Source organism: Scomber scombrus, chromosome 20 (genome assembly GCF_963691925.1).
Source record: "Scomber scombrus chromosome 20, fScoSco1.1, whole genome shotgun sequence".
In the NCBI taxonomy this organism is placed as follows: Eukaryota; Metazoa; Chordata; class Actinopteri; order Scombriformes; family Scombridae; genus Scomber; species Scomber scombrus.
The window spans coordinates 13593763-13620363 of NC_084989.1; the positions used below are offsets into that span (position 1 = coordinate 13593763).

Consider the following 26601-nt stretch of genomic DNA (forward strand, 5'->3'; position numbering starts at 1 on the left):
TTTGATAGGCTTATTGAGAAAATACAGTGTCAGGTTCGCAGCCAATTAGAATGGGATATGGCCCACCACATATCAGAGTTGAAGGAAAAGAGAGTCCAGCCTCTGGCGCTGAAAACGAGCCTGTGCTGCCCTTAGACAGAAACAAGTTAGAAGGGGGAAGGAGCAGTCTTCTCCACTGCGAGGGAGTGTTATGGGTCGAGTGATTAATTACTTCAGGGTGAAAAAATTGTCTACCGCTTTGTGTATCCAATAAATTAAGGGCTCCTGAGACTTTTACGCACACAGGTGAAGTGTTGACTGCGCGTACAGGGACCGCTGCGCACCCTTTCTGCAGACGCGCCACTTTATAAGGATACGCTGGACTTGGAGTGGGACTAGTCTACATTGAAGAGCAAATTCTCTATCTTACAGAAGCCTTCTTTGGATTGCCTTCATGTCGTTTTTCAAGAAAGCGCCTTGGAGAAATACCAGAGGTAAATTTCCTATCAGACCACCAACCAAAAAACTGCTCTCACGAGTTTGTATACTGGCGGTATGCCTGCTCAGAGGCTTCACTATGTTTGACATGTCAGCGTGCAATCAGAACAAATTCAGGTGTCTAGTGCAACTTTGGACAGCTGTGTATATTGGCTTTTTCAAGTTTAGTTTATTACTGGATGTGCAATTTGTCAACAGACATTTTCAATAATGGACTGTAGACCAGAGAGCATAAGTTATAGTTTAATTCATAAAAAGCAATGACAATAACTTTAATATATTATGAATTATGATATAAGTTAAGAGTTAAGTTAAACAGTGAACATATGGCTACTAGGCTACAATAAATAATTAATAAGTTATGTCTTAAATAAGTTAGTCAATTATAACAAGTTCAAATCAAATGTGCAATATAACGGCCCAGATAAACCACTAAAAAGTGGCGTGGTGTTTTTGCTCATTCATCTGTAATTCTTCAGGTCTATAAGTGCACCCCGATGGTTGGAAGACAGACTCTCGCAATGCACAGCGGTCAGTGCTCCGGGACGGTGGTGGATGACAGCCCTCCATCCAGCCCAAGTTCCAGTTCCAGTCCGGATGGCCATCGTCGGGATCTCCAGCGGGCCAGGGCGCTTCAGGCCGGCGGGCTCGGCGGCAGAGGACGCCCGGCGGCGGCTAACGCAGCTCGGGAGAGGAGTCGAGTGCAAACTCTGAGAACCGCGTTCCTGGAGCTACAAAGGACTTTGCCGTCCGTTCCGCCGGACACCAAGCTGTCCAAACTCGACGTGTTGATACTGGCCACCACCTACATTGCCCATTTGACTCGAACACTACAAGAGGAAGGTGCAGAGGAGGGAGAGAGCACAAAACAAACAGATGCGTTACGCTCATTAAAAGGTGATGGCTACCTGCACCCAGTCAAGGTCAGTGGTAATAATAATAATAATGATAACAACAACAATAATAATAATAATAATAATACAGTTCTGGTAGCTGCTAATCTCTTGTATCATATTATTGTTACATTGTTTTGACTGAATGAAACTTCTTACTGCATATATCCATCGTTGGGGTATTTCTATATTTTATGGCAAAAAATGTTACATCATTTGAAATAGTGCAACATGACCCATGGTGGCCTTTATATTTACTAAAACTAAAATGTCTTCACAGAAATGGCCAATGCGGTCCAGACTGTACGTCGGAGCTTCGGGCCAGTTCCTGAACACCACACATCCTTCAGACTCAGAGAATCAAGGCCCATCATCGTCCAAATCCAAGGACAAGGCTTGAACCATCTGTATGAAAACTGTTTCACATTTGCATGAGTGTTGCTGTTTAACTTTGGCAGCAGCAGCATGAGTGTACAACAAGTTCAACTCATTTTGACTTCCACTAAAGCCGCGCCATGTAGACATTGTAAATTAATATATTATGTGAATTTTAATGTATGAGTATATGGAGAAAGCATATGATGTTTCTCTGTTGTTGTTATTTTGGCTTCTCCTGTTTGCTCTGCAGCTCCATACATGTCCCGGGTATGATATCTGTAGAAATTCCGTGGGATAATGAGCCCGTCATGCTTGAAGTGTGCACTTTCAGTTGAAACATTTGCACTAAATGCATGTGTGAATAACTTAACATCTGTCATGTGAAGTGGTCTGTCAGAGAGTCAACAATGGTGGCTCCCCGTCTCATGTTCCTTCTTATTTTTTACATGCATGGTTGTAAATGTGTTTGTGAATAAAAATGACTTCAGTGAAAACAAGACGCGTCTCATAAAGTTTAAAAAAAATCTTAATTAAAGTCTTTTTTTTCTTTTGTAAGAAAAGTTCAAACGAAAATTGATTTAACGTGGAGGTTGTGACATATTTAACTGTATCATGATAAATAAACTGAGCCACTGCTACTTTATTTATTTAACACTTGACGTATTATTGTATTTACTGGCCTTTTAACACTGCTCGCGGTCATCGTAGTCTGTGACAATTAGCAGCGTTTAATCAAATCAATTAAATACAGCTGTGGTGCTAGACAGGCTAAATATAGGATTTGATTTTAACATTTAATTTCAGCAAAATGACTGCACCTAACTATAAAATACGGTGGGGCCACACAGGTTTACAGAAATATATATTAATAGAAATAATAATTAGATTTATTGCATATGCCTATTATTTGATATTTAAAATATAAATATGTATTTATAATATTGTGTTTAAGCTGTTTTTATAGTGTCATCAGGTTTATAAAAAGAAAGGAAAGAAATCTTACCACTATTTGTACCGATTGCAGGGGTAAATATTAAGCCATTAACCTGTAACATTAACATTAAACACTGTAATAACGTAACATTTAAGTGGAAGTGCTGTGATGTCTTTTCAACACTTATTATTTTGTTAGTCTAATTGATATATGATAATATGAGGTATTTTCTGTATATTGAGGGACACGTTGACATCATACTATATTTGTTTATTATAGCCACTTTGATGAATATGAGGGTGGTTATTGTATAAAAAATCGTGAGTTAAACATCCGTATCTGTTTTAGTACCCTAAAGAAAATAAAGATAACCTGAATTTCTACATAAATACGTCCACACGAAAAAAACTAGTGCTTTACTGTCATGAAATGGCTTCAGTAAATACATTTACTTGCCATCATTGTAGCTTAAATAAGAGCAATTCAGTGTAGTTGATGCTGACGACTGAGTTAGTGCTCAGCTGTGCAGGATGAGCCGCACTGCGCAGCTCTGTGGCGCAGTGACTACCGGAAATCTTTCCTTTGCTCTTGAAGACTGCAGCGTGAGCACAGAGAGCCTCAGAGCTCCTCATCACATCTCAACAGAATGATCACTTCTTCCAGATTAATCTTCACAACCTTTGTGGGCAATGGTGAGATCATTTTATGTGCATGTCGTCGTCTTGTTTTGTAGGCTGGAATCAGCACATGAAACACAGTAATGGCAAGTTAGCTCTAAGCTAACGTTAGCATCTCGGCCACGTGGGAGAAATGAGCACCGCGTGCTACTTGATTTTTTAAATATATATTTTGATTTAAGTAGTAATCCTTTTAAATAATGGGCATTGATTTCTTACAGTTCAGCATTTTTAGTCAGATCCTGTTTCAACAATGAAGCCAGGCGATGTAACTTAATGTGAACGCAGGTGAATTTGAATGTGACTTCAGTGCAGGATTTTACTGTCTATTTAGTTGTTCTCATATCTGTGCCTTAGTTTGAAACACGTCCTCCAAAACAATAAATGACTGAAGCAACAAAACACATACAAATGATGCATGAATACAACATAGTAATGTAACAAACAGATCTGCTTGATGTTTCTCTCTGCAGACAGGTCTCATCCCTGAAGTAATTAATCATTGTTTCAGACAGATCAAAGTGTAAAAAAAACTGATCATATCTAGTTTTGTCCAGGGGTCAGCTGAAGAGCTGCTGCACCCCCCTATTATTTCACTGGGGCAAGGCTTCATGGCCTCCTCTGAGGACGTTAGGTCATGGCAAAGGTCGTGACATGCTGTTGAACCCGTCCTCAGACCTGCGATCTTAGTCGTGCTCCCAAGCTGTGTTACAGTGGTAACCCCTGATCTTTGGGTGATCAGTCATGTGTCTCCTCCATATTGGCTATTCCTTCAGTACATCTCATTCATGCAGGCTACAAATCAATAGATCACACTTGAGGGTAATTAAGTTGCACTGACAGACTTGCACCAATCTTGTGGGGGTAAACAAAATTATTGCTGTCTGAAGTGGTGATTATGAAGTAAAATTGAACAGGTAATAACCCATTAACCACTTTTTTTCTACTCTTTTTTAGAAGCGCAGATGAAGATGGCTAATTCTAACTCCGACTGGTACACATAATAAGGTAAGATTAAAGGTTTATATCAGTAATCAAACTAATAATAAATGAGCCTAGGGAGTTGCTGGAATAGTGATGAATTAACAATTTGCCGTTTACCCATCAGACAATAAGATGGTGAAACTGTTACTAACTGAATTACCAGCATAACATCAATCATTAATAGTTTGCTAGTAGAGTATTTGATATACATAATGACACTTGTATTTTATCTATTTTCTTTAATATTTACCCATTCCTGTTTTTTTTCCTCTTCGCCCCCCTCAGATGTCCTGATGCAGTCACTGGAGAAGCACCAGGTGTAATCTAATGTCTCCTGTGCTGGACGAGGTCAGTTTCTCATTAGTTTTTTTTTACTCCCTTTGTGCTGCTGTACGCTGGTCTTATTTTCAGTTTACCCACCAGACACACTGGGTGGTCAGACTGTAAAAAATAATTCAGAGCGTCTCAAAATAAATGTCTGGATATAAAGCGGACAACAGTGATTTTTTGTCAAATTACTTTACATGGCATTGCCCAACTAGTGATTATGAACTAAAATGTAAAATTGTGTAAGATTGAACAGGTAATAACCCATTTAACCACTTTTTTTCTCTCTTTTAGAAGCACAGATGACAATGGCTAATTCTAACTCTGACTGGTACACATAATACGGTAAGATTAAAGGTTTATCAGTAATCAAACAATAATAATAATAAATGAGCCTAGGGAGTTGCTGGAATAGTGATGAATTAACAATTTGCCGTTTACCCATCAGACAATAAGATGGTGAGACTGTTACTAACTGAATTACCAGCATAACGTCAAGCATTAATAGCTTCTCAAAATAAATGTTGTCTGGATATAAAGTGGACAACAGTGAATTTTGGTCAAATGACTTTACAAGGCATTGCCCAACTAGTGATAGTTGACAGGTAATAACCCATTTAACCACTTTTCTTTCTTTAGAAGTACAGATGAAGATGGCTAATTCTAACTATGACTGGTACACCTAATAAGGTAAGATTAAAGGTTTATATCAGTAATCAAACATTGATAATAAATTAGCCTAGGAAGGACTAAACATGCTGAATTATGTCACTCAGTGTTTTTATTTTTTCCCCCCCAGATGTCAGATTACCACTGTAAACTACACATTGCCAAGTGTATCAGCCTTTTCGCCGCTGTGGCTTTCAGGTGAGTGTTGAGTTTGGTCGTGCAGTGCTTTAAGTATACAGGGGAGTCCTGTTGCTGGAATGGTGATGAATTATCAATTTGCCGTTTACCCATCAGACAATAAGATGGTGAAACTGTTACTAACTGAATTACCAGCAAACATCAAGCAATAATAGTTTGCAAGTAGAGTATTCGATATACATAATGATATTTGTATTTTATTTATTTTCTTTAATATTTACTTATTCCTGTTTTTTCCTCTTCGCCCCCCTCAGATATCCTGAAGCGGTCACTGGAGATGCACCAGGTGTAATCTAATGTCTCCTGTGCTGGACGAGGTCAGTTTCTCATTAGTTGTTTTACGGTCTTTGTGCTGCTGTACACTGGTCTTATTTTCAGTTTACCCACCAGACACACTAGGTGGTCAGACTGTAAAAAATAATTCAGAGCATCTCAAAATAAATGTGATTTTTGGTCAAATGACTTTACAAGGCGTTACCCAACTAGTCCAACCTTCCCTGACACTTTTTAAAATATAATTCTCAAATTTTCATCAACTGTCTGTGGCGGGGAAGTCAAACAATTTGCAGTGCAAAGTCTTTGGTTTTCTAAATTTTGAGCACTGGCAACTCTTGCAGCTGGAATAATGATGAGTTCATCTTATCGCCGTTTACCCATCAGACAATAGAGTGGTGAGAATGTGACTACTGAATTACAAGCTGCAGCTTTAGTTTTGCCACCTACTAGACTTTGTATTTACCACTATAAAGGTCTCATTTTGAAGTGTCGTCTTCACATGCTGCCATGTAATGGTACAGAGGTATTATAGAAAAGTGACAAATACATTTTTCATGCTTTACAGAAAAGAGGGGGCAATAATGGAGAGAAAACATGAGTATCAGCTTCATCTCATCTCTGGTAAGTTAAACCAGCACTAAACTAATCTATTCACTGTTTTGTACTGTGCACGGTTTACATCCTATTTTAAGTAGTAATGCCTTCGCCATTTACCCATCAGACAATAAAGTGGTGAGAATGTGACTACTGAATTACAAACTGCAGCTTTAGTTTTGCCAACTACTACACATAAAGGTTTAACACATAGGACGCAATTGTCGTCATCATCAAGTGACAGTTTCCATATTTTACAGATAAGCACTAGCAGCAGTAATGGAGAAACATGTCTGCTTCCTCTTATCTCTGGTGAGTACAGACAGTGTTAAATGTTTCACATTCTTTCTGGCCTCGTTCATTTCATATTTTCTAAGTAGTAATGATGAATTCACATTATCGCCGTTTACCCATCAGACCAACAATGGGCTGCTGATACTGTGACTAACTGAACTAAAAAGCCACAGTTGTAACATCTCTAATCACTGAGTTGTCATGCAAACTGATATCATCTTTATTGCTTATTTATTGGAAAGGATTTGGCCAGTTGATTGATCTGCCTGGTTATGGGGAAGCCTCGTTGGAAGGGTAAGTACTATTCCTACTCCAGTCAACGTGAATTATATTTGTCCTGTTAGTCTATTTAAAAGTGTGTAACTGATCCCAATGTGTTTCTTTTACAGTTTTGGAGGAACATTTGGAGTTCTTTGCCAGATCTGTGTGATCAAAGTCTGATTCATTATTAATAAAATTTGTTTGCTGTGAAAATACCTCAACTTTGTCATTTGAATACATTTTTCTCCTTGCATACCTTTGTCTGTTGATTAAATATATTGTACAGTGCTTACATTTCTCAGGCATATAGCAATTTTAAATTCATATAATGCATAATTCATTACATTATACACATTTCCTCCTGGACAGCTTTTCAGACTGACATCTTTTCTTGTTTTGATCCCTGATTTTATTTTTATTTTTTTTAATTTTTCCTCAAATGTAACTGGATATTAATTACAGAATGCTAGCACCATCCCTATCGCTTTGCAATAAATTAAAGGGTTTTGCCTGTCATCATCAAAGCGGGGTATATTTGTAGTACGATCTTGTGCTGCTTACCCGTGTTTTTGAAACCAGGGTTTCTACTCCTCTGTGATGTATGTGTTTGCTCCTGGTGCGTAGGTGTAGATGAAGCGTAGGATATTCTGGTGGAGATCATCCAGGGTCTTGTCCCTCCTGTGCAAACCATCCACATCTCCGATGTCACAGGGAAACACTGCGTCAGGTGGGATAACGAGAGCAGATGCCCCTGTAGAAAGAGGTACACGACCCTTAAAAAGGAACTGCTGTTGGTCTACATCAAACTGTTCTAGTGCCCCAAAGTAACTAAAACCCAGAGTAAGGATCAAACATACAATATAGACATGTAGCTGTAATGTGTATGTGCAGTATTTGACTCGGCTGTTTTGTATCAATCAATACATCTGGTCATAATCATGCGATTAGCAATATATTTGATTAATTAAGATGTGTAATAGTGTATAAGCACATTTGTACTAGGATATCATTTCCTATTTCTCTGAATGGAAGTACAGTATTTGTACTGGGTGGTGTCAGTGGGGGGGGGGGGTGATATAAAAAATCAGTACCGTGCTTTAGAGTGACTGAGTTTTCACAAAGGAGCACAGCGATAACAGCATCTTCCTCCAGTACTCGTGTTCTGAGACACAACTTGCAGTGGGCCTCAGCCAAAGAAATCCTGTGACAAAAATAAACATGAAAAGAATCATTTGTAAGTGGAAGACTGCCAGAGTATGTTTTTTTTTTTTTGTAATTTGCTGAAAAACAATCTGTAAAATTGAGAGTGAGTGCATTATGTGAGTTTTGTCCTAAACTCTTACTGAAAACAGATTTATTTTCATAGTTTTACTTCAACATTAAATATGTCACCACACTGAAAAAGATTTGTAAACATTTGTCATAAGTAGATGAAAAATTGTCATCTGAGGGTTCGGCTCAACATGAATGAATGTTCGCCACCTAGTGGATGATCTTGACATAACACTGGACACAGACAGTCCTGATCTTGTTATACACAGTCCAGGGTCATGACATAGGAAGTTACACTAAAACTGGTTTGATTCATCCAGGTTTTGCGGTATTACTTTGCTTACAGTAGTTTGACAGAAGCCACAGACATCTTGACACCCTGACTCTGTGATCGGACTCTACGGTTGGCCATGTAGTAGCCATGGATTATCTTCTCTGCTCCAGGACTAAGCTCCACTTGCAAGCTTTGTGCGTGGGATACCAGCTGGATGACAGAATTTAGAGCAGCAAGTACAATATTAGGTTAATGTTTTGATATTCAAATCAAAGCAGTGTATGTTTAAATTATTTTCTTTCTTTTTTTAAGCAATGCAATACAGTGAAACTCAGGATGTTTGCTAACCTCCTGGTAGTCTTCTGTAGAAAAATCCACACAGAATGGGTAGAAGGGTTTTCCAGGCTGTACTGCTTGCTGGAGGGTGTGGACAGTCTGGGCAAACAGGGTCTGCTCTCCCACATTATCCCGACACTGAATGAGCAGGCCAAAGGCATCTGCGAGCTGAATTGGTACGGCACCCGTTTCCTGCTCACAAAGAAGAGTCTGAAAAGCTGTCTGCTGTTCTGCTTTTGTCACCACTCTGAAATGAGCATCTTATTTTTAACCTGTGATCTAAAGTGCTGGTTACTGCTCACACAGTTCATTGTCCACCTTCCAAAAGCAAAAAACAAAGCATTGATTATTCTCAAGGGTCCCACTGCACATTAATGTTTGCCTGGGCAGGGCACTTCCCTCAAGAAAAGTAAATTGTCTCAATTTCCTGTTTTGCCAGATTTATCTGCAAACAACATCTTGAGTTACATGAAATGACATTTCTTAAAGTCAGAGTAATGTACCACACTGGCTTAAGTTCCTCCAACCTAATTCATTCTCACAAATATCTCAATTCAGACCTGCTAGTGCACATCCAGACCACATTTTTAGTGAGCTAAACAACGGTAATGTAACACCATGTTGTGACTGAACTCACTGCTGTTCCTAGTACAGCACAGTCTGCCCTCCCAGACCGTCGAGAGCTATCTGTGGAGTCTGTGAGGGCCCAGAAACTGCACTGGACTGGGAAGGAAAGCTGCTGATCAGCATCCTCACCATACTTCTTCCCTGGGATGAACACAGATGCTGTGTGGCTTTCCAGAACTGACAAAAATTCAGATGAGAAAAGTACATCAACATTTTATCTAATACAATCATTTTTATAGTTGACGGCACACTACACAATGCCATAACGTATTGTGTTAATAACTATGGTCTACCTGACTGAATGGCATCCAGTCTGTCCTTTTTGTAGCAGCTGAGATCTCCCAACATGCAAATGCCACCGTTGGCTAGCAGAGCAGAGCCAGCATGGATGTTAGCAGTGCCTGCTCCATGCTCGTCCCGGGACAGCGATGCAAACATCTCCCCTGAGGCCTGATGCCTGACCCCACGACACGCCAAGCTCAAGCTGTACATTATTAGTCTGGCACACAAACATCATTTTTAAAAGTTGGTTAATTCAGAGTAATGAGGATCAAATCCCCCTTGATATTCAGTGTGTCCACTTAGGAAATGCAAAGCTGGGTGATTCAGATCACTCTACCTATCTAATATGAGTGTGTCAGTGGTAACAATGAGGAGATCCAAGCCATGAAAAGTGTCTTTTGCATCTGCTCTGGTCTGCACCAAGCTGAGCAACAAGCACAGCTTTAAAGTGCTGTAGAGGCCTGGAGGAGCTATGTTCAACCCAAAGCAGTGAGCTACAATAGCAGAGAACCTCCAAGGAGAACCAGCTGTGGCCTTCAACAGCTCCTGAAAGTTAGAGTTGATTTTAAGTGGATCTGTAGGAAGAGTTTTGGAAAATGTTAGGTGTTTCACCACAGTTATGATGCACAATGCTGCATATGAAAAATAAAACTTTTCTGATCATTGAGAGTGGTCAAGGGTAAATTATTAAGATCCTCAGGTATTATCAGTTTGCCTGTCGTTGGGATTTGAAACAATGTTTGATGTACAACAAATTACTGCCTTACACTCTGGCTCCCACGGTTGGATGCTGTTTGCTTCTACACTCCAGGTGATATTTGGCCACTGGTGCACATGCGCAGGAATGCCCAACACCCTGTAGAGTCGACCAATTCTCATAGAGTTACACAGCTCATCTGTGTGAATAGGGGAAACAAAGCAATAACATTCAAAGGGGTTGTTCTCTGCTGCCTGGTGATTATTGAAGAAACATGCATGCCACCGACAAACCACTGCCAAGAGAAACACATGAGCCCTTTAGAACAAAGATTTCTCTGTGCGCAAATCACACAACCAGCTAATGAGTGTTCCTTGCACTTATTAACATATATGTTTAGTAACGGGAGCTCGGTGTATTGAATTCCTACTCATGACTGGGTCAACAGAATATGTTAATCCTGGTGCTAAGATTTGCTAAGATCTCAGGGGTACTGGTACAACAATGTTATTAGAGGGGACAGAAACACTTAATATCCCACCATGAGGCACAGTGCGCGGCTAGCTGCACAAAATTTTATTTATTTGAACTCTCCCCCACTAAGTTTGTGTTGCAAAGTGAGAGGCTCATTTAGAAAGCCAGAGAAAATTAATGACAAACCTCAACACATCTGACTGAGTGTAAATATAACCTATTACAACCACATTATTCAGGATTTGTAGTGAACATAATTGATGAGAATAAGATTCTACAAACAAATAATACCTTTTTAAATGTTGAGGATATTAATTTACAGCATGTTTACCTTTACCTTTAAGATTTTGACTAATAAATGACAAATGAGCCAATTAACAGTGTTTTACACTATGCAAACACTAAAAGTGCCAAGCACTTCGTGGGGCAGGATTGGCTACACAACAAAATCACTAAAGCTGGTCAGACCTGGTCTCAGTCCCATTCTCTATATTCCCATGCCAATCTGCTGCATCTTCTAGCAGTCATATACTTACTTAAATATAGGTGAAGCATGCATAAAGGTTGGAAAGTGGTAATGTCAATGGTAAAGTTAAAAACCAGATAGGGGTACAAATTTATACTCCAGCAGAGGGGGATCTACTATTTTGTATTGTATAGCTTACAAGTTGAATAGGAAAGAAGTCACTCTTTTGTTCTGCAGATGGAATAAATACTCAAAGATGCCATGAAACACCAATAGATTTCAGTTCTGTTTGAAAAAGCAGATAAGAGGTGACGCTGTTATTATTTTTGGTTATGATGTTGTAACACATTTTTCTTCACCTGTTGCCATATTATCCTCACCTCTTTCAAATAGAAATAAGCTATTAGCTTTGTTTTCTTTGCATTTATGTTGTTTCAAATGCAATGATCAAATACATTTAAGTAAATGTGCTGGTTGACACTGTAATATGGGACACATAATAGATTAGTCCTGTGTTTGAGCAATATAAACTCAATTTGTATGTATGTATATCCTACCTCTGAGAAACAGGGTGACAGATTGGTATCTGAGTGCACTTTGCTGATGGGTACGGAGAACATTCAGTGCTTTGACACTGATCAGCTCCACCAGCTGTTTGTCTGTTTAAACAAAGACACATACAGTATGTACACATACATAACATAACAATGCACAACACACATTTTCTGTAAAAATCTTGTAACCAAAGCATATTAGATAATGTCCGAAGTGTCTGACATTCAGATTCTCACCTCCCAGCACTCTGAACTTCACATCCTCTTTCAGTGGGGAGCTGCAGATCATGCAGATGAAGTTATTTCTCACAGTAGCGGCCTCTGTGGCTCCGGGTGCATGGACCCGGATGTGGTGGAATCCTAGAGCCAGCATTACAGAGATGTAACCAGCTATGAATGTAAAATATTTTTGTGGTCTATGAAGATTACTTATATGGTAGTTGTTCAGAAACATACAATGGTATAGACTGATTATCAATCTTCCCTGTAGTACCTGTAGAACAAGTGCAGTCGTCATTGATGCAGAGGAACCTGGCCCCCTGAGTATATTTTGTGACCCTTGTTATAGCAATGACTAGGCCCTCCATGACCACAGGCCTCATGGGACCATGTCCACGTGAAAAACTACAAAGGTCCAAGGTGTATTCAGGGAACGGAGGCAGGTGTGTCAACTTCAAAATTATATTCACCTAAAAAATAAAAACAGATAAACACATTGTTTCTGGACTGATTTGATCATTCAGTTACCCTTTTCCATTTAGGTGTATTCAGAATTTATGAAAAGGGACTTGTCCCTAAAGGTTTATGGTAAAAAAAATAATATTGTCGGTAACTAAGGAGAAAACAGCTAGACAGTATATTCATACCTGACTCTCTGTGTGTATTTTGTCAACAAGTGAAAGAGTCTTTATGGCCAGGAAGCACACCTGAAAGAGAAATTGGGCAAATGTTGGTAATGTTACAGTAGATGTTCAATTTCAGCTTGCAGATCACTTCACTTACAGACTGAAACAAAGCTGTTGCTCTTAGGGGGTCATGTAATACACAGTCACCCAATACAGGATCCACCTCTATCACATCAGAGGGATTCACGCTGACACAAAACCTGTACACTGCCTCCATTTGTTGTGGATCTGGAAATGAAGGGGCACATTTAATAGTTAACAAAGCGTAGGATGTATTTAACGTGACTTTCAAGTTTAACTACACAGCTCATATGAGGTTAGCTAGTTTTTTATTTTCCTAACAGGAAGCTCACCGTTAAATGGTATGCAGTCTTCGGCAAGTTTCTGAAGGCCCCCACTTCTGTCTAAATAGACCAGAACCGATTCTCTTAGTGACAAAATCTCAGCCATTTTCATTTAATAGAGAGAAAAAATAGGTATGTAGTTCGCTCAAACCGCACAAACAGATACAATCTTTAGCTAACCTACAAACTGATTTGGCGCTAGTCAACCGTGTTGCCATAGAGACCACTCTGAGCAAGTCAGTAGTTACTTGATGGCATGTTGATTTTGTCTTTGTAAAACATAATTTCTTGTTTTATTTAGACCTAAGTCGTATTATTTACAATATATATCTATTTTAAACATTTATTTTCTAATTTTGAATAGCTTTATTGTATGGTTTATTTATTGTATGCATCAATAATAGTAATTAAATGATACAGCATGTAACATTATAACACTAACATAGGTCATTCTACCTGTTAGTATTTTTGCACAGTAGTATTGCTACTTTTAATTACCCCAGACATGTTTTAAGATAGTGTATGAGAAACAGTCAGCTAGAAATAATAAAATGACCTTGTTAAAATTCCTCAAATGACATCTACTCCTTTCCACTTTCAAACTCACATCAAGCTTAAATATCCAACTGAGGGAATGAAAAGAAAAGCACAATTTTTAGTGGAGCTGGACTTCAGGTGTGAGTACTTGCTGATTATTAGCTGAGCAATATCATGCAATTGATTTTTCTCGCTACAAAACACACAGACACTCATAAACTCTTTTTCTTTTTTATTACTGTGCAGGAGTATAAGCCTACTTAATTGCCAGGCAAAGCATAGCATTGTGGATTTCTATTATCTGAAATTAATAATACATGTGTTAAGGCAAAGAATAGAAAAAATTACCACAAACAATTCAATAAAAAAACAATTCACTCAGTTTCTGCAAAGTCAAAGTTTCCACCCTTTTTTTTTTTTTTTTTTTTTTTTACAAATGTGACCTATAAACCAAAATCCTTAATCCAGCAGTCTCTCAAGTAATCCCTATTTCCAGTTTAGTTACCATGAAAATGAAACATAAGGGGTATTTACAGTACAGTAATTACATGGACAAACATGCATCCATCTGATAAATGGTGTTCTATTAAGTCCAGTAGACTTTTCAAGTTTGTCGGAAAACTGCTTCTTGATTTCAATTAAGGGAGAAAATGAAGGCTTTATAATGGCTCATTTTAGAAAACCACCAGGAATTACATTAATAGAGAATGGCTGTCCATAATTCTTAAAATATCATCTGTTATGTATATATATTTATATAAATACAAATTGGTAAAAAATAAAGACTTTTCTGGCACAGGATCTGTTTTAAGTGCTGTCTCTTGTCAGCTGCTTGCTTTGGCTTTGTAGAACAAGTTCATCCATGGTATAAATTTCTTCCCTTTAGTCAAAAGAAGTTACGATGGTTAAGGCAATTCAAGACCTCATTGGGAATGTTTCATAGGAATGAGTCATCAGATGGAGGGGCGTAAGAGAAGCCCACAAAAGCATCGTCGGCCTCCATTACACTGGCATTGACTATGGAGTGTTCTTGAGACCAACAGATGGAGTTGGGGACCATCTCATCTGTAAACTCAGGATCAAAGTTTGAGATATCAGAGAAAGAGCTCTGTAAAAAACACAGAGGAAAAGAAACATTAACATGTGTGTTTTAACCGTTATTCATGTGTTAGCAAATACTAGACAAAATGCATGTTTTTCCATACAAAGAACTTAATTTGATGACAATCCTAAAAGGTATAGCACTGAGTTTTACAAACTACTTCAAAAACTGATGCAACAATTAAACAACAAATACATGTAAAACAAAGGTCATAAAAATGAGGAACCATTAAAAAACAAAACTTGTTAGCCAAAAATCAACAAACACAAGATTTCAAATAGAAAACTCCAAAACATTACATGAAGTGAAGCCTATAAAAATGCATTTTACGAGGTGGTTTTAAAAAGGGTATCTAATTAGGCAACCTCTACTCTTAATTAGAAACATCTGTGTAATCCAATACAATAGCCCAGCAATAAATCCCCCCTTTAAGAAGCCACTAATAGACCTCTTTCACAGCATACATTTTGACTCATCAGAGCAGAAGAAGCACAGGTGTTACTAATAACATTAGCGATGACTCGGTCTTATTCAAGTGGAACTGGATTCAAATTGCTTTTATTAAAAGATAAATATGCTAAATAACCTTCTTTAAATCTGTAGTCTTCAAAAGTAATGTGAGTTGTGATACATCTTGCAAGTGTTGGAAACATAATACTTACCACATGGGGAGTAAATGGGGGTAGGATCTTCTTCTGTTCGAGGTCATCCCAGTTGATGGAAGAGAAGAAGTTGTGTGCTTTAATTTCATTCTAAACACAAAAAATGGAGAATAAATATCAGCCAAAATATAATTCTGGCTTCATAGAAACTACTTTGAACAGTATTTTGAGTGTAAAAGGTGCTTTGTAAATAAAGTTTATTATAATTTTTATAGTTTGTGTAAGATATCCACCACACCATGTCCACTAGAGGGAGCCCACAAATAGAAAGTTGCTGCTGTATAGTATCTGTATCATGCAAGTCCACTCACAAAGTCATTTCTGGATCCCAGTCTGTTTGTGCCGTCTTTCTCCAGCAGGCCTTGGAGGAGAGACCAGGCTGTGCTGGACGCACCAGGACGCATCGCCAGCGGCTTATGGAGGATGTTGTCATACATTTCATGTGTGTCCCTGCTGTAGAACGGCGGCTAGGACAGGCAAAAAACAAGGAAAAAGACATGGTGAGTGTTACAGTAAAGTGAGGAGTTTATATTTACCACTAAAACAGATTTGTATGAGTGGGTTATGGGGCTCAAAGTAAAAACTCACCAAGCCGAAGAGCATTTCATACAGCACTGAACCCAGACACCACCAGTCTACTGTGTTATCATATGGCTGCTTCCTCAGGACCTCTGGAGCTAAGTACTGGTAGAAAGAATCAAACATTAACCAACCAAATAAACAACAACTATTATTTTTGCTCAAAAACGCCTGTGACTCATAAACCTACAATAGATATATAGCACTATGACCCCAAAAAGGATAGACTCACACTTGCAAAATTATTAACTACACAAAATTCCAAAAAGTCTGTTAATAATTGTTGATTTTTGACACTGAAGGTGCTACTTCATTGGTAAAACCTGGCACACAATTAGCAATAAGCAGACGTAAGTTTCCATCTCAATGCTGCCATACCTCAGGTGTTCCACAGAATGTGGTGGTGGTATCTGTCTGTGAAATGCCTTCCTTGCACAATCCAAAGTCCGTCAAAACGATATGGCCCTTTAAAGAAAGGACACAGGGACGTTTTTAGACGACATGTGCCACACAAGCAGCTCATTATCCACAGGGACTGAGGTTTCTATTGTTGCCCAGGAATGTTGGCTGCAGTGTAGCTCAGCCAGTCCCATTCATCGCTCCCTCACTTTCTCTATAAGGCTAGGCAGGAAAATCATTAGTAAGATCTAATCCAATCACATGCATTCTGTCCAGCTGAGATTGGAAATGACACTGTGGTTCACTGGTGGTAGAAATTATGGTAGGAAAAGGATGACATTTGTGCCACATTGGCCTCTGTAGGAAATCTGTAAGCTGTGCTGAGTAAATTGGTTCCAGTCCCATCCAAATACAGTATTTACTGTAAATATTCGTATGCTGATGTTAATTATACAGCAGTGTGTTTGATCAAAAATTAAGAATACTGCATACAGGTGGTCGAGTGGTTAAGAGCTCATGCCACATATGCAGCGGACCCCGGTTCGAATCCCAGCCGGAGGACCTTTGTTGCATGTCACACCCCCCCCCTCTCGTGATTTCCTGTCTCTCTACTGCTAATAAAAGGTGTCTATGCCAGAAAAAATCTTAAGAATACTTACTTCATGGTCAAGAAGGATATTTTCTGGCTTTAAGTCTCTGTAAGAAATGAACATGAAGTCAGTTCATAAATTATTTGATCAATTAGTTAAATGCGCTATCATGTGAGTGAGGCCAGCAAGCGTCACAAAATATGATGAAAAAATAAATAAATAACATTCATCTTCAAGTTTAGATATACAAGTTTATAGCAACCAGTTAGGTTTTTAAGATTTAAGCTATGTTTAAGAGATCTTGTTAACTGACAAGGACACAGTTAACTTTACAGCATGTGTTAAATTGAGGGTGTCAGTAAGCTCAAAACAAACTATTTTGTACAAAGTGTCGCCTGACCACATCTGAAAGAAAGCGTTTTTTTTATAGCTGTTCCAAACACTCTGTCATCATAGAGGGGCGAGACATGATAATTGTTCAAATACAGATACCGTTGCACTCTTTCTGACAATCTTTTCCTCAAATGTATTCATAGGGTTGCCTTTTGTTTTTTCACATGAAAAACATCTAGCAATTGTGTAAAAAAAGGTAAAAGGAAAGCCTGGCTAATCACTTTGTGAAAAGTGCATGCTTTTCAGGTTGATGGGTTCAGAGAGTTACTGAATTTGTCAGATGCAGTGCCTGAATTCCAACATCAGGAGGAGATTTAAAACACTGTTTGACCATCTGACAAGCACTTTGGTTGAAGCATGCTGACACCTTAAAGCCCCCTACCCACCCAATATACCTGTAAACAATATTGAGAGAGTGCAGATAGCCCAGTGCGCTTGCCATTTCAGCAATGTAGAATTTTGCCCTAGGTTCTGGGAATGTCCGCTCTTTTTGGAGATGGAAGAAAAGCTGAAATGAAAAAAGGTTCCACTGGATTATTGGGATGTATTAATATTACTTTGGAAAAGATATTATAGGAGCACACTGTATCATTCATAGTGATGGCCATTATATGACAAAGATATTGCTGAACAAAAAAACTGAGTCATAATGATAGGACACCTTTACATAGCTGTTAATGTTTTCATTATACCTTAATATCTTTAATAGTTAAATAAGGAACCAAAGTTTCAAAACATTTTTAAGAGCACAGACGCCATGAAGTACAACATGTCTTTTTTCGGAAAATGTTTATAGAGAGTATATTGACTGGAAAATGAAAATGCTGCTCTGATTTCATTTATATCCAACAGGTTTTTGTAGTCATCGTGTCCAGAAGGGGCAGATTTACTTGGGCACAGATTGTACTTAGTCACTCTCACACAGTCAGTCACACATGGAAGCTTTAAAAAGGCTGATCACACTTGAAGGAGGTCCATAGAGGAAGTCGCTCTCCAAGCTATTCTTTACTCTGAGTAACGCTGTGATCTCTGATAAGAATTTCCCACGTGGAAGTGTGTTAACCGGCAACAGTACAGCACTGAGGAATTCCTTTAAAGTAGTTTTAAACTATTTTCCTGTATTACTGCTATCCTCAGCTTTTCTTGACCTTGTGACTCATTTCTGTGTGAGCGCATTATTCACAAAACTGAAACAACTCACTTCTCCTCCGTTGACGAAATCCAAGACGAAGTATAACTTGTCTGTGGTCTGAAAGGAGTAATGAAGCCCGACCAGAAAAGGGTGTTTCACATTCTTCAGCAGCACGTTGCGCTCTGCCATGATGTGTTTTTGCTGATTTGAAGGAGTGATTTAGTAGGAGAACCATAAATCATGTAAACATGCTTGACATATGGATCATATTTGTAAAGTTACCTCTTTTCTGTTGAGAATGACCTTTTTCTGTAGAACTTTGACTGCGTAATACTTGGCGTCATGTTTCCTTTTGGCAAGGAAAACCTGCATCACAAGGAAGAGACATGTGGAACATTGCATCAACAGTGTAAACCAGTGTAATTCCCAATCCGATTCTCACTTCCTATATGGAAAGACCAACACATGCAGAACTAAAACTCGGTGCTAACCCAAAAGAAAAACAACACACAAAGACTTCAAGTAGTAGCAGTAATGTTAGTCAGTTAAAATAAAAAAGTTTATTTATGAAACTGCTTTCCATGTGATGACACTGCTGCATTAATGATAATATTTTATCTTAATACATCCATAAATTTGGTTTGTTATCGTGTAAATTCCCACTATGAGATAAACAGAAACCAAATGCATCTTTCAGTATTGCATAATAGACATACCTTCCCAAAACTCCCTTTTCCTATGACTTTCAAAAAGTCGAAGTCTGTGGGTTTGGCACTGAAATAAAAAATTACAACACATTAATCTTCACTAAATTTCACTTATATAAAAATGCACTGCATGTCATTACATTACATTACAACTCCAAAGTTTGACATGGCTGATAAAAACAGCAACGCAGCCCACTGAGGGATTAAACTAGATTTTCTTAAAAGTGTGAGTACAAGTGCTGAACATACTGTGGATTTCCAGAGGGTCCCAGGTTAATGTTTCTCGAGGTAGAGTTGCTCTGTTAAACAGAAGAAGAAATATTATCTAGATTAGCCGCTAAGATGTAACCAAAGGCTAAAATGGAGACTCTCTCTTGACAATCCCATGCATTAACTGACAAGACTGTCTTATTTTGGGGTTAGCAACATATAAAACAACAAAAAGTAAACCAGTCAAAACTGGAATAGGTTGATCAGTTACTTACTTTTTCATCTTCATCCTCAGATGCATCGGAAAAGTTTTGCATTTTGTCCATCAGCAGAAAAGCCCTCACATCTGGACTGTAAGATTTAAGAGGAATCAAGCAGTTACATGAGAGAAGTACAGTAGCATCAGCAGTAACACACGATAAAGAAGAAACTCTCCGTCTTTTTAATCTCATTCATGTCAACTGTAAAGCATGGCGAATCAAATTTTACCTTATTAGAATGTTGGATTTAGGTAATTAAAGCCATCTGTCTTAACGTAGGCAGTAATGTAATATAATGTAATGTAATGACAGTGAGAAGCCCAACACTTACTGGTTGCAAAGCTCAGGATGAGACACAATTCGCTTGATGAACTCATGCAGCCCTGCTCTTCGTTGCTTGATGAACTCTAGGGGACGAATGCACATGGACTTGATTTAATCAACAAAAAAAACATGTATCAAGCAGAACATTGCAGTCTTTCAACATCTGGAACTGGGCTTTTAACTGAATATATGAGTTGGATTATGGTGTGAAAAACAATTAATCATATTTACATCTCATGACAAAACATGAGCCAAGTGGGAACACTTACCGGGGTCAAAATTATCCCCAAATATCCTTTTGGCAGGAATTTTCAAATTCATTGATGGAAACTGTTTCCTTAACTGCATTAAAAGATATGAAAGCAACACATAAAAGCACGTAATCAAAGACTAATGAAAAGAGAAGAAATCTGGTAATATGTTATAAAATCAAAATTCCATGACTCACTGTGTTGTAAAGTTTATCAAACTCTGCATATCGCCTGAAGACAAACCACTCCTGTTGTCCAACATTGACTATCACTTTGTAAACCTAAGAAAGAGACAGGAAGAGCCCATGTAAACACAACGAGTAGTATATATGTTGCAATAACTGACATTTGAGTTAATTTTAGCATCATTATAGCAGTAACATTTTAAAGCGCTAACTTTGTGACAACTTAACAATGGAATGATAGTTTGAAGAATGAATCCAACTCAGAAATGCTAATTCAACAATAAGCAGAGTCTTTTGTACATACAGTGTAACGCTTTTTCTTGTCCCTCTGCTCGTTGTGGCAGGGTATGCTGACATTGGGTTGACTGGATTGTTCCTCCATCTTGGGGGCCGTCGGCATTCAAAGGTGCAAGGTCATAAAGTAATGGTTCCTCCAGGGATGTGACTTCAAGTATACAACAGGCCCATCCTCAGCCTGGGCCGCTGCTGCAGAGGAGAAAAGAGAACAGATCACTTTGTTATCCGGGAAGTGAAACCGTTGTCATGCTCTCAAAATATGTCTGTCCACAGTGGCTCTGTTGCCTACACCTTACAAGATGATTTTTGCTCCTGACAACAGCTACAATAATATTTTTTTAACTGACTCGTTTGATTGATCCATAATCTTCTGACAGGTATTTTCTGGTGTAGTATCATTGCATTGTTGATTTCTGATTAAAGGATGCAGCCTTAAAAGAGACAATAACCAAAACAAAATTAACTCATACGTCCATCATTTTTCTCTCAAAATATCCAGGATAACTTCTTATCAGGTCTGTCTGAACTACAAGGATTATTGAGACTACTGTTTTATATATATTTCAAAAATGTATACTCAAAGGTACAGTATATTTTTGAACAGTTATGTATTGCTGCCTCTGTCTTGTTACTGTTTTACTAGCATTATTTTAGTGTCATATATTAGTCTAAATACTCAGTTTTTCAACCGTTAAGCAAAATTAGTTTTTCTCTGTTAAAAGCTTTCTGTTTCTGTGTTTTAACCTTGACTACAGTCCTCTAGATCTTGTGTTTATTCTTGTGAAGCGAGCGTGAACAAGCGACAACAGGAGGGCCAGTAAGCTGCAACATGACAGCAGGCGGGATCCCTCCCCCTCAGACACCAGTTAACTCACTCCTTCCTCTGAGTGTGACCATCCCATCCTCCCTCTCATCTGACTAGTGATTAGGAAAAGGAATACTCACCACAGCACATACAAGTTAATAACTCTCTATATCTACTTTTTGTTTTACTAGTAATTATGTGATTTTTATCCCTCAGTGCACACAAGCCCCCGCTCTCTTTCACACATACACACACACAACCACACACACTAGCTCTCTGACACCCTGCTGGGTCTGTGACATTCTGGCTTGTTCCAGTCAGTAGAAAAGTATTTTTAAATAACCTTCCAGGGGTCTTTGAAGCTGGAGTTACACAATAGGTTAAAAGTAGGACCCCCTACGATTTTATACAAGGGAATTAATCTCATTGCTGAGGTGTAATAGACTCCTTCCCGTGACAACTGTAGTAACATAAGTTCAAGACCACAGATCACTGATGGTGAGGGAAGGGGATTTGTGGATTATAATGAACTGTAAAAAGTTCAACTTCTTGTATTTAATTGATAATAAAATGGACTTGATGTAAAACAATTTTGTGCAGAGTTAATATGGAAATCTGTGTAGTGTAACTATCACACAGCGAGGCATGTGTGTTTTCCTTCACTGTGAGTTATGTCACGTCTGTTTCTTTTACAACAAAGCTCTTTGTTTGCTGATCTGACTTTGTCCATTGTCTGATGGCGGTGAGGTCAGCCCCGTTTGTTCAGTGTTTTTTGTCTTTCTATCCACAATCGTTGTTCGTCTCACCCTCGTTTACTCACCACACGCAGAAAACCTGTCACCTGTCTTTTGGTCAACTTTCTCCTTCTGCGTATTGATCCTGAACGCATCCTGACAGGATATCTCATTCTGCTCACGTTAGGGGGGGGGAGCAAAAGAGCGATCCCTCTTTAAAATGCATGTGTGCAGTCAGAGGGACCTTCATGCCCTCTTCATCACTAACCCCTCTTTCACTTTTGTTCCTGTGTTGAACTTTCTTTTTAATTTCACTTTCACTCACTTTTATTTAAACTACAAAGAGACTGACGGCATGAGTCATTTTCCTCTTACACAATTGTTCTTATTCCTGTGCTTAAACTATTATGACCTTGCTCTTTTGATCTTTAGTGTTTTCATTATTCCGTTCTCTATGATCCCATTAATCTATGAAGTGTAAAAAATTTCTCATCACAGTCTCTCAGAGCCCTTGGGTGACATCTTAAAATGTCTTGTTTTATCTGATCAACTGTCTTAAACCCAAAGATATTCAGTTTATAATGACATAAAACAGATTTTTCTTTTCTTTTAAATGATCAGATTTGAGAAGCTGGGAGCAGAGAACGCATGAAATTACATAAATGATTCAATCTAAATAGTTGCTAACTGATTTCCTTCTATTTATAATATCAGCTTTAGTTAAAAAAGATTTTAAAGACACTATCACTTGGAGAAACACACACCAAATACATGTCGGTGATATATTTGTTCTGCAACAACCCACCTAACCTCACCTAGCAGCTCCTCTGGTGGGAAACGCTCAGACATTCTTTTGTGTTTTGAAGTTTGTGGCCACTAAAACAATCACATCTGTGCCTGTTTTCATGCTTAACTGACTCTGTACGGCGCTGGGTAGGACTCGCTTTTTAACATTCCAGAGAGATTTTTGTGCACGGGGGAAATAACCTATAACCGTGTGTTACAACTTCGATTTTCAGCTGACACTGCTACTCCTTCATATGGAATGCTGCAGCTCACCACACCCACTAATAGACCTGGTCAAGTTTATTGTAAGGATTGAAAACAAAGGCTCGGGAGGGCCCAATGAGTACGAAAAGGAACAAGATTCGTGTTAAATAAGCACATCCCCTCGCCTCGGTTGAAGCGCAGCATGCCCTGCATTCACGCCACAACATGAATTAACTTGTGCTGACAGGCACAAATACGCTGGGCTACTACAGAGGATCAAAAATAGAATTCTTCCTGCTTAGCTCAAACACACATCCTTGCCTGTGGATATCCTATGAGGATGTTGACCATATTTTTTTTCTGTGTGTGTATGTGTGTGTCTGGCTGTGTCATGTTGCGTGAAAAAAAAGCAGAAGTCACCCTAGAAATGGTAAATCCGATGTGAAAGCTCGATCAGGCATGAATCCACTGATAAACACAGCAACACAGAAACACACACATGCTGAAATGGTTAGAGGAGAAGAAAACATGCAAGGAAATGTTTTGAGCTTACTCAGTGTGTGAACGAGAAGACTATCTATTCCAGACAATTTGTTAATTATAACTGTTATTATGACCTGGTGCGTTTACAAATTCATTTAAAAATCTGTTTAGGTTTATTTTTAAATGTTTACACTTTGACAATACACCTGTAAAGATTGGACAAATGTAAATAATGTCTGTAAGAGTGGGATACAACTGAAAAACGAACTTTAATCCAGTTTAGATAAATTATCTCATTAAAATGCACCAGAGGCGATCTCATTCTGATTGAGGAAGTGCAGCTGGTGAAGTGTGAGGGGCTTGAACTTGGTCACCCCCAACTACGTGCAACCGACCTCAGCATCTGGACAAATTCCTTACTTAACCTGACCGTCCAGACAGCTGATAGTCTGCAAGCTGAGGCACTAACTTCCTTTTAGAAACAGGTCTGAATCAGCAAGTGTGCTGAAAAAAAACAGCAGAACAGAACGTTAGGTGCCCTCGCTATGGAAGCCTAAGCAAGATTTGAACTAATATTCGGAGGAGTTTTTAATTCCTCTCACACCACAGTTATCACAGATGTTGAGCTCTCATATTGTAAACCAATTAAATCCATCTTGCCATTTTTGATAACTTAAAAACATGTCTTGTTATACAAAACATGTTCTTCAAAGCCACCTGTTACATCAGGAAACCAGCTGTGAACCTCCTCAACTCAAACAAACATAACGTAGAGCAGATTTCCACATAACAGAGATGAATTATTCTCAGTAGAAAGGATCATGAGAAGGATCATCAAAAAAAGCATCCTTCTTGTAATTGTGAATTTGTTAGTATCCAATCACCCATTACAGGAGGAAAAATAAACAAAAACACATCCACCAATTTGGAAAGGGGTTGTGTGTAACTGGCAACACCACACAGCTGGATTAACATGCAAGTTAGGGGTTCATTATGAGAGCCTCTGATGTCTGACACATAATTAGATGGACATTTCTCCACAAGACAGCACTGCAAAGGCCTCACCTACTTCTCTCAGAAATTTGGTAAGCTTTTAAATGGTTTACACCTGAGGCGATGTGTACTAACACAGGTACGACTTTTCAAAATCTCAGCACAGATCACGTGTATTACAGGAAAAGGCAAACCTTCTCCAGTAGAAAAGAGAAGAGAATAGGGGAGGAAAAAAGGAGCAGGAGGAGGGAGGAGCTGAATATACGCAAATAATACACAGACACACACGAAATGAAAGGTTTTACATGCTTCGACAGGCTCCCATGTGTAATACAAACTATAAACAGCACAACAAAGGCTCATAATTACACATTTCTCAGCCTCCCATGTGTGCTCAACAGCAAAGTAGGTGTTTATGCTATTTAGCCTCAGTTGAGCCTCTGTTTGGTCTTTTTTTTTTAAGTCAAAAAAGTTGTTGTTATGCAATAGCAGTCACTCTACTATTACTCACACAACTTACCACGTAATGTTAATTAAATGACACTAGTGCTATGTTGAGTGGATAATACCCATCAACGAGGCAATGCTACGTTAGCAAAATGAAAACAAGGTAACGTTTAAGTGACATGAACATCACGTACCTTACAATGCTTTCATGCGGTGTTCATCTGTTTTCTTAGCTCCAGTCCGGGATATTTCGCTCTAAAGCCACTTATAACTGTCATTTAAACCAACATTTATCTTGTTTCTAGTTAGGACAACCCCCCCCCCCCTAAAAATACCCCTCAAACTGAACGTGTATTTTGTGGCTACCTAAAGGCGTCTGTCAGGTCCGAGAAGGAGGAAACATCAGTGTTTCCTGGCCGTAAAAAGTTCCAATGAATTTTGTCACGGGACCGCGATATTTTTTTCCTAGTATGGCGAAGTCATGCCCCGCCCTACCCTGCTTCTGATAGGCTCATCATGAGACGGTCACCCTAATTCTAACCAATCCTGTTTATCGTACCTCAACCTAATCAACTCAGCCAAGGAAGGCACTGAGTAGTAGCCAATCAGTGGCAGAGTAAGGCGGGTTATAACTTTACCGTCCTAGGAAAAACAATTCGGCATACAACCACTCACTTCTACAACATGATCAATTGACACAGAGTACACGTTGAGGTTCCGGTACCACATTTCGAAATACCACTAGAGTAACGCCAAAAAATTGTAGAGAAATGAGATTATCATGGCTGGATTAACCTGTTTAAATGCCCTGGGCCAGAAAAAGTGACGTTGGGACCCTGTTGACATGTCTATATTTATTCTGTTCAGTAAATATTCATAACAAACAATTTGGATTAATGAAATAAAGAAGCAAACAAACAAAACAATGGCAATTTCTGCAAGCAATTTTAAAGAATACTCCCTAGCTGACATTTTTAAGCATGTTTTAAATTTGTAAATTTGCTATACATTTTCAGTTCCTACAACTTTTCCACAAATTTTCCCCTATTAAACTGACACACATACATTGATTTACTAAATTTGCCCTGATATTTTTTAAGAATTAACACTGGGTTTATTTGTCCTTGATAATTAATGTTCTTACAGTTCTTATGGCTCTGTTTTAAAGACCACATATCTGTGCATTCTGCAGCCTATGAACTATCCTTTCACCTCAAAGTACACACATTAAAAGGACAGGTTCACCATTTTTCAAGTCTGTCTTAATACAACAGTCAGGTGCCCAAATTAATATTGAATTAGTTTTTTCTTGCTATTATTATTCCCCT

General features: G+C 38.6%; 3 protein-coding genes and 1 long non-coding RNA gene across 4 annotated transcripts; 2 read left to right on the forward strand and 2 right to left on the reverse strand.

Annotated features, from left to right (window-relative positions):
• The first annotated feature begins 902 nt into the window (after positions 1-902).
• LOC134002646 (transcription factor 24-like) lies at positions 903-1770 on the forward strand. The gene is made up of 2 exons (XM_062441986.1): positions 903-1400; positions 1651-1770. The coding sequence occupies exons 1-2, from the start codon at positions 975-977 to the stop codon at positions 1768-1770; spliced, it is 546 nt and encodes a 181-aa protein (XP_062297970.1). The 5' UTR covers positions 903-974.
• Positions 1771-3272: 1502 nt separating this feature from the next.
• LOC134002219 (uncharacterized) lies at positions 3273-7177 on the forward strand. The gene is made up of 11 exons (XR_009927580.1): positions 3273-3374; positions 4317-4367; positions 4629-4691; positions 4965-5015; positions 5310-5360; positions 5470-5537; positions 5792-5854; positions 6379-6434; positions 6668-6719; positions 6944-6995; positions 7091-7177. It is a non-coding gene; the product is annotated as an uncharacterized LOC134002219 (long non-coding RNA).
• A 352-nt stretch (positions 7178-7529) lies between these two features.
• mcmdc2 (minichromosome maintenance domain containing 2) lies at positions 7530-13299 on the reverse strand. Its single transcript, XM_062441523.1, has 14 exons — positions 13203-13299; positions 12947-13077; positions 12811-12870; positions 12438-12633; positions 12182-12304; positions 11948-12049; positions 10521-10649; positions 10091-10328; positions 9765-9970; positions 9482-9648; positions 8857-9036; positions 8579-8718; positions 8054-8163; positions 7530-7713 (listed from the first exon to the last, which is right to left on the reverse strand). The coding sequence occupies exons 1-14, from the start codon at positions 13297-13299 to the stop codon at positions 7547-7549; spliced, it is 2046 nt and encodes a 681-aa protein (XP_062297507.1). The 3' UTR covers positions 7530-7546.
• A 664-nt stretch (positions 13300-13963) lies between these two features.
• On the reverse strand, positions 13964-25578 carry sgk3 (serum/glucocorticoid regulated kinase family member 3). Its single transcript, XM_062441641.1, has 17 exons — positions 25468-25578; positions 20829-21010; positions 20537-20620; positions 20358-20430; positions 20096-20171; positions 19780-19855; positions 19544-19593; positions 19304-19361; positions 18870-18953; positions 18657-18788; positions 17851-17963; positions 17132-17168; positions 16452-16538; positions 16083-16178; positions 15806-15961; positions 15495-15584; positions 13964-14838 (listed from the first exon to the last, which is right to left on the reverse strand). Exons 2-17 carry the CDS (start codon positions 20922-20924, stop codon positions 14668-14670), a joined length of 1479 nt encoding a protein of 492 aa, XP_062297625.1. The 5' UTR covers positions 20925-21010; positions 25468-25578; the 3' UTR covers positions 13964-14667.
• Between the last annotated feature and the right edge of the window lie 1023 nt (positions 25579-26601).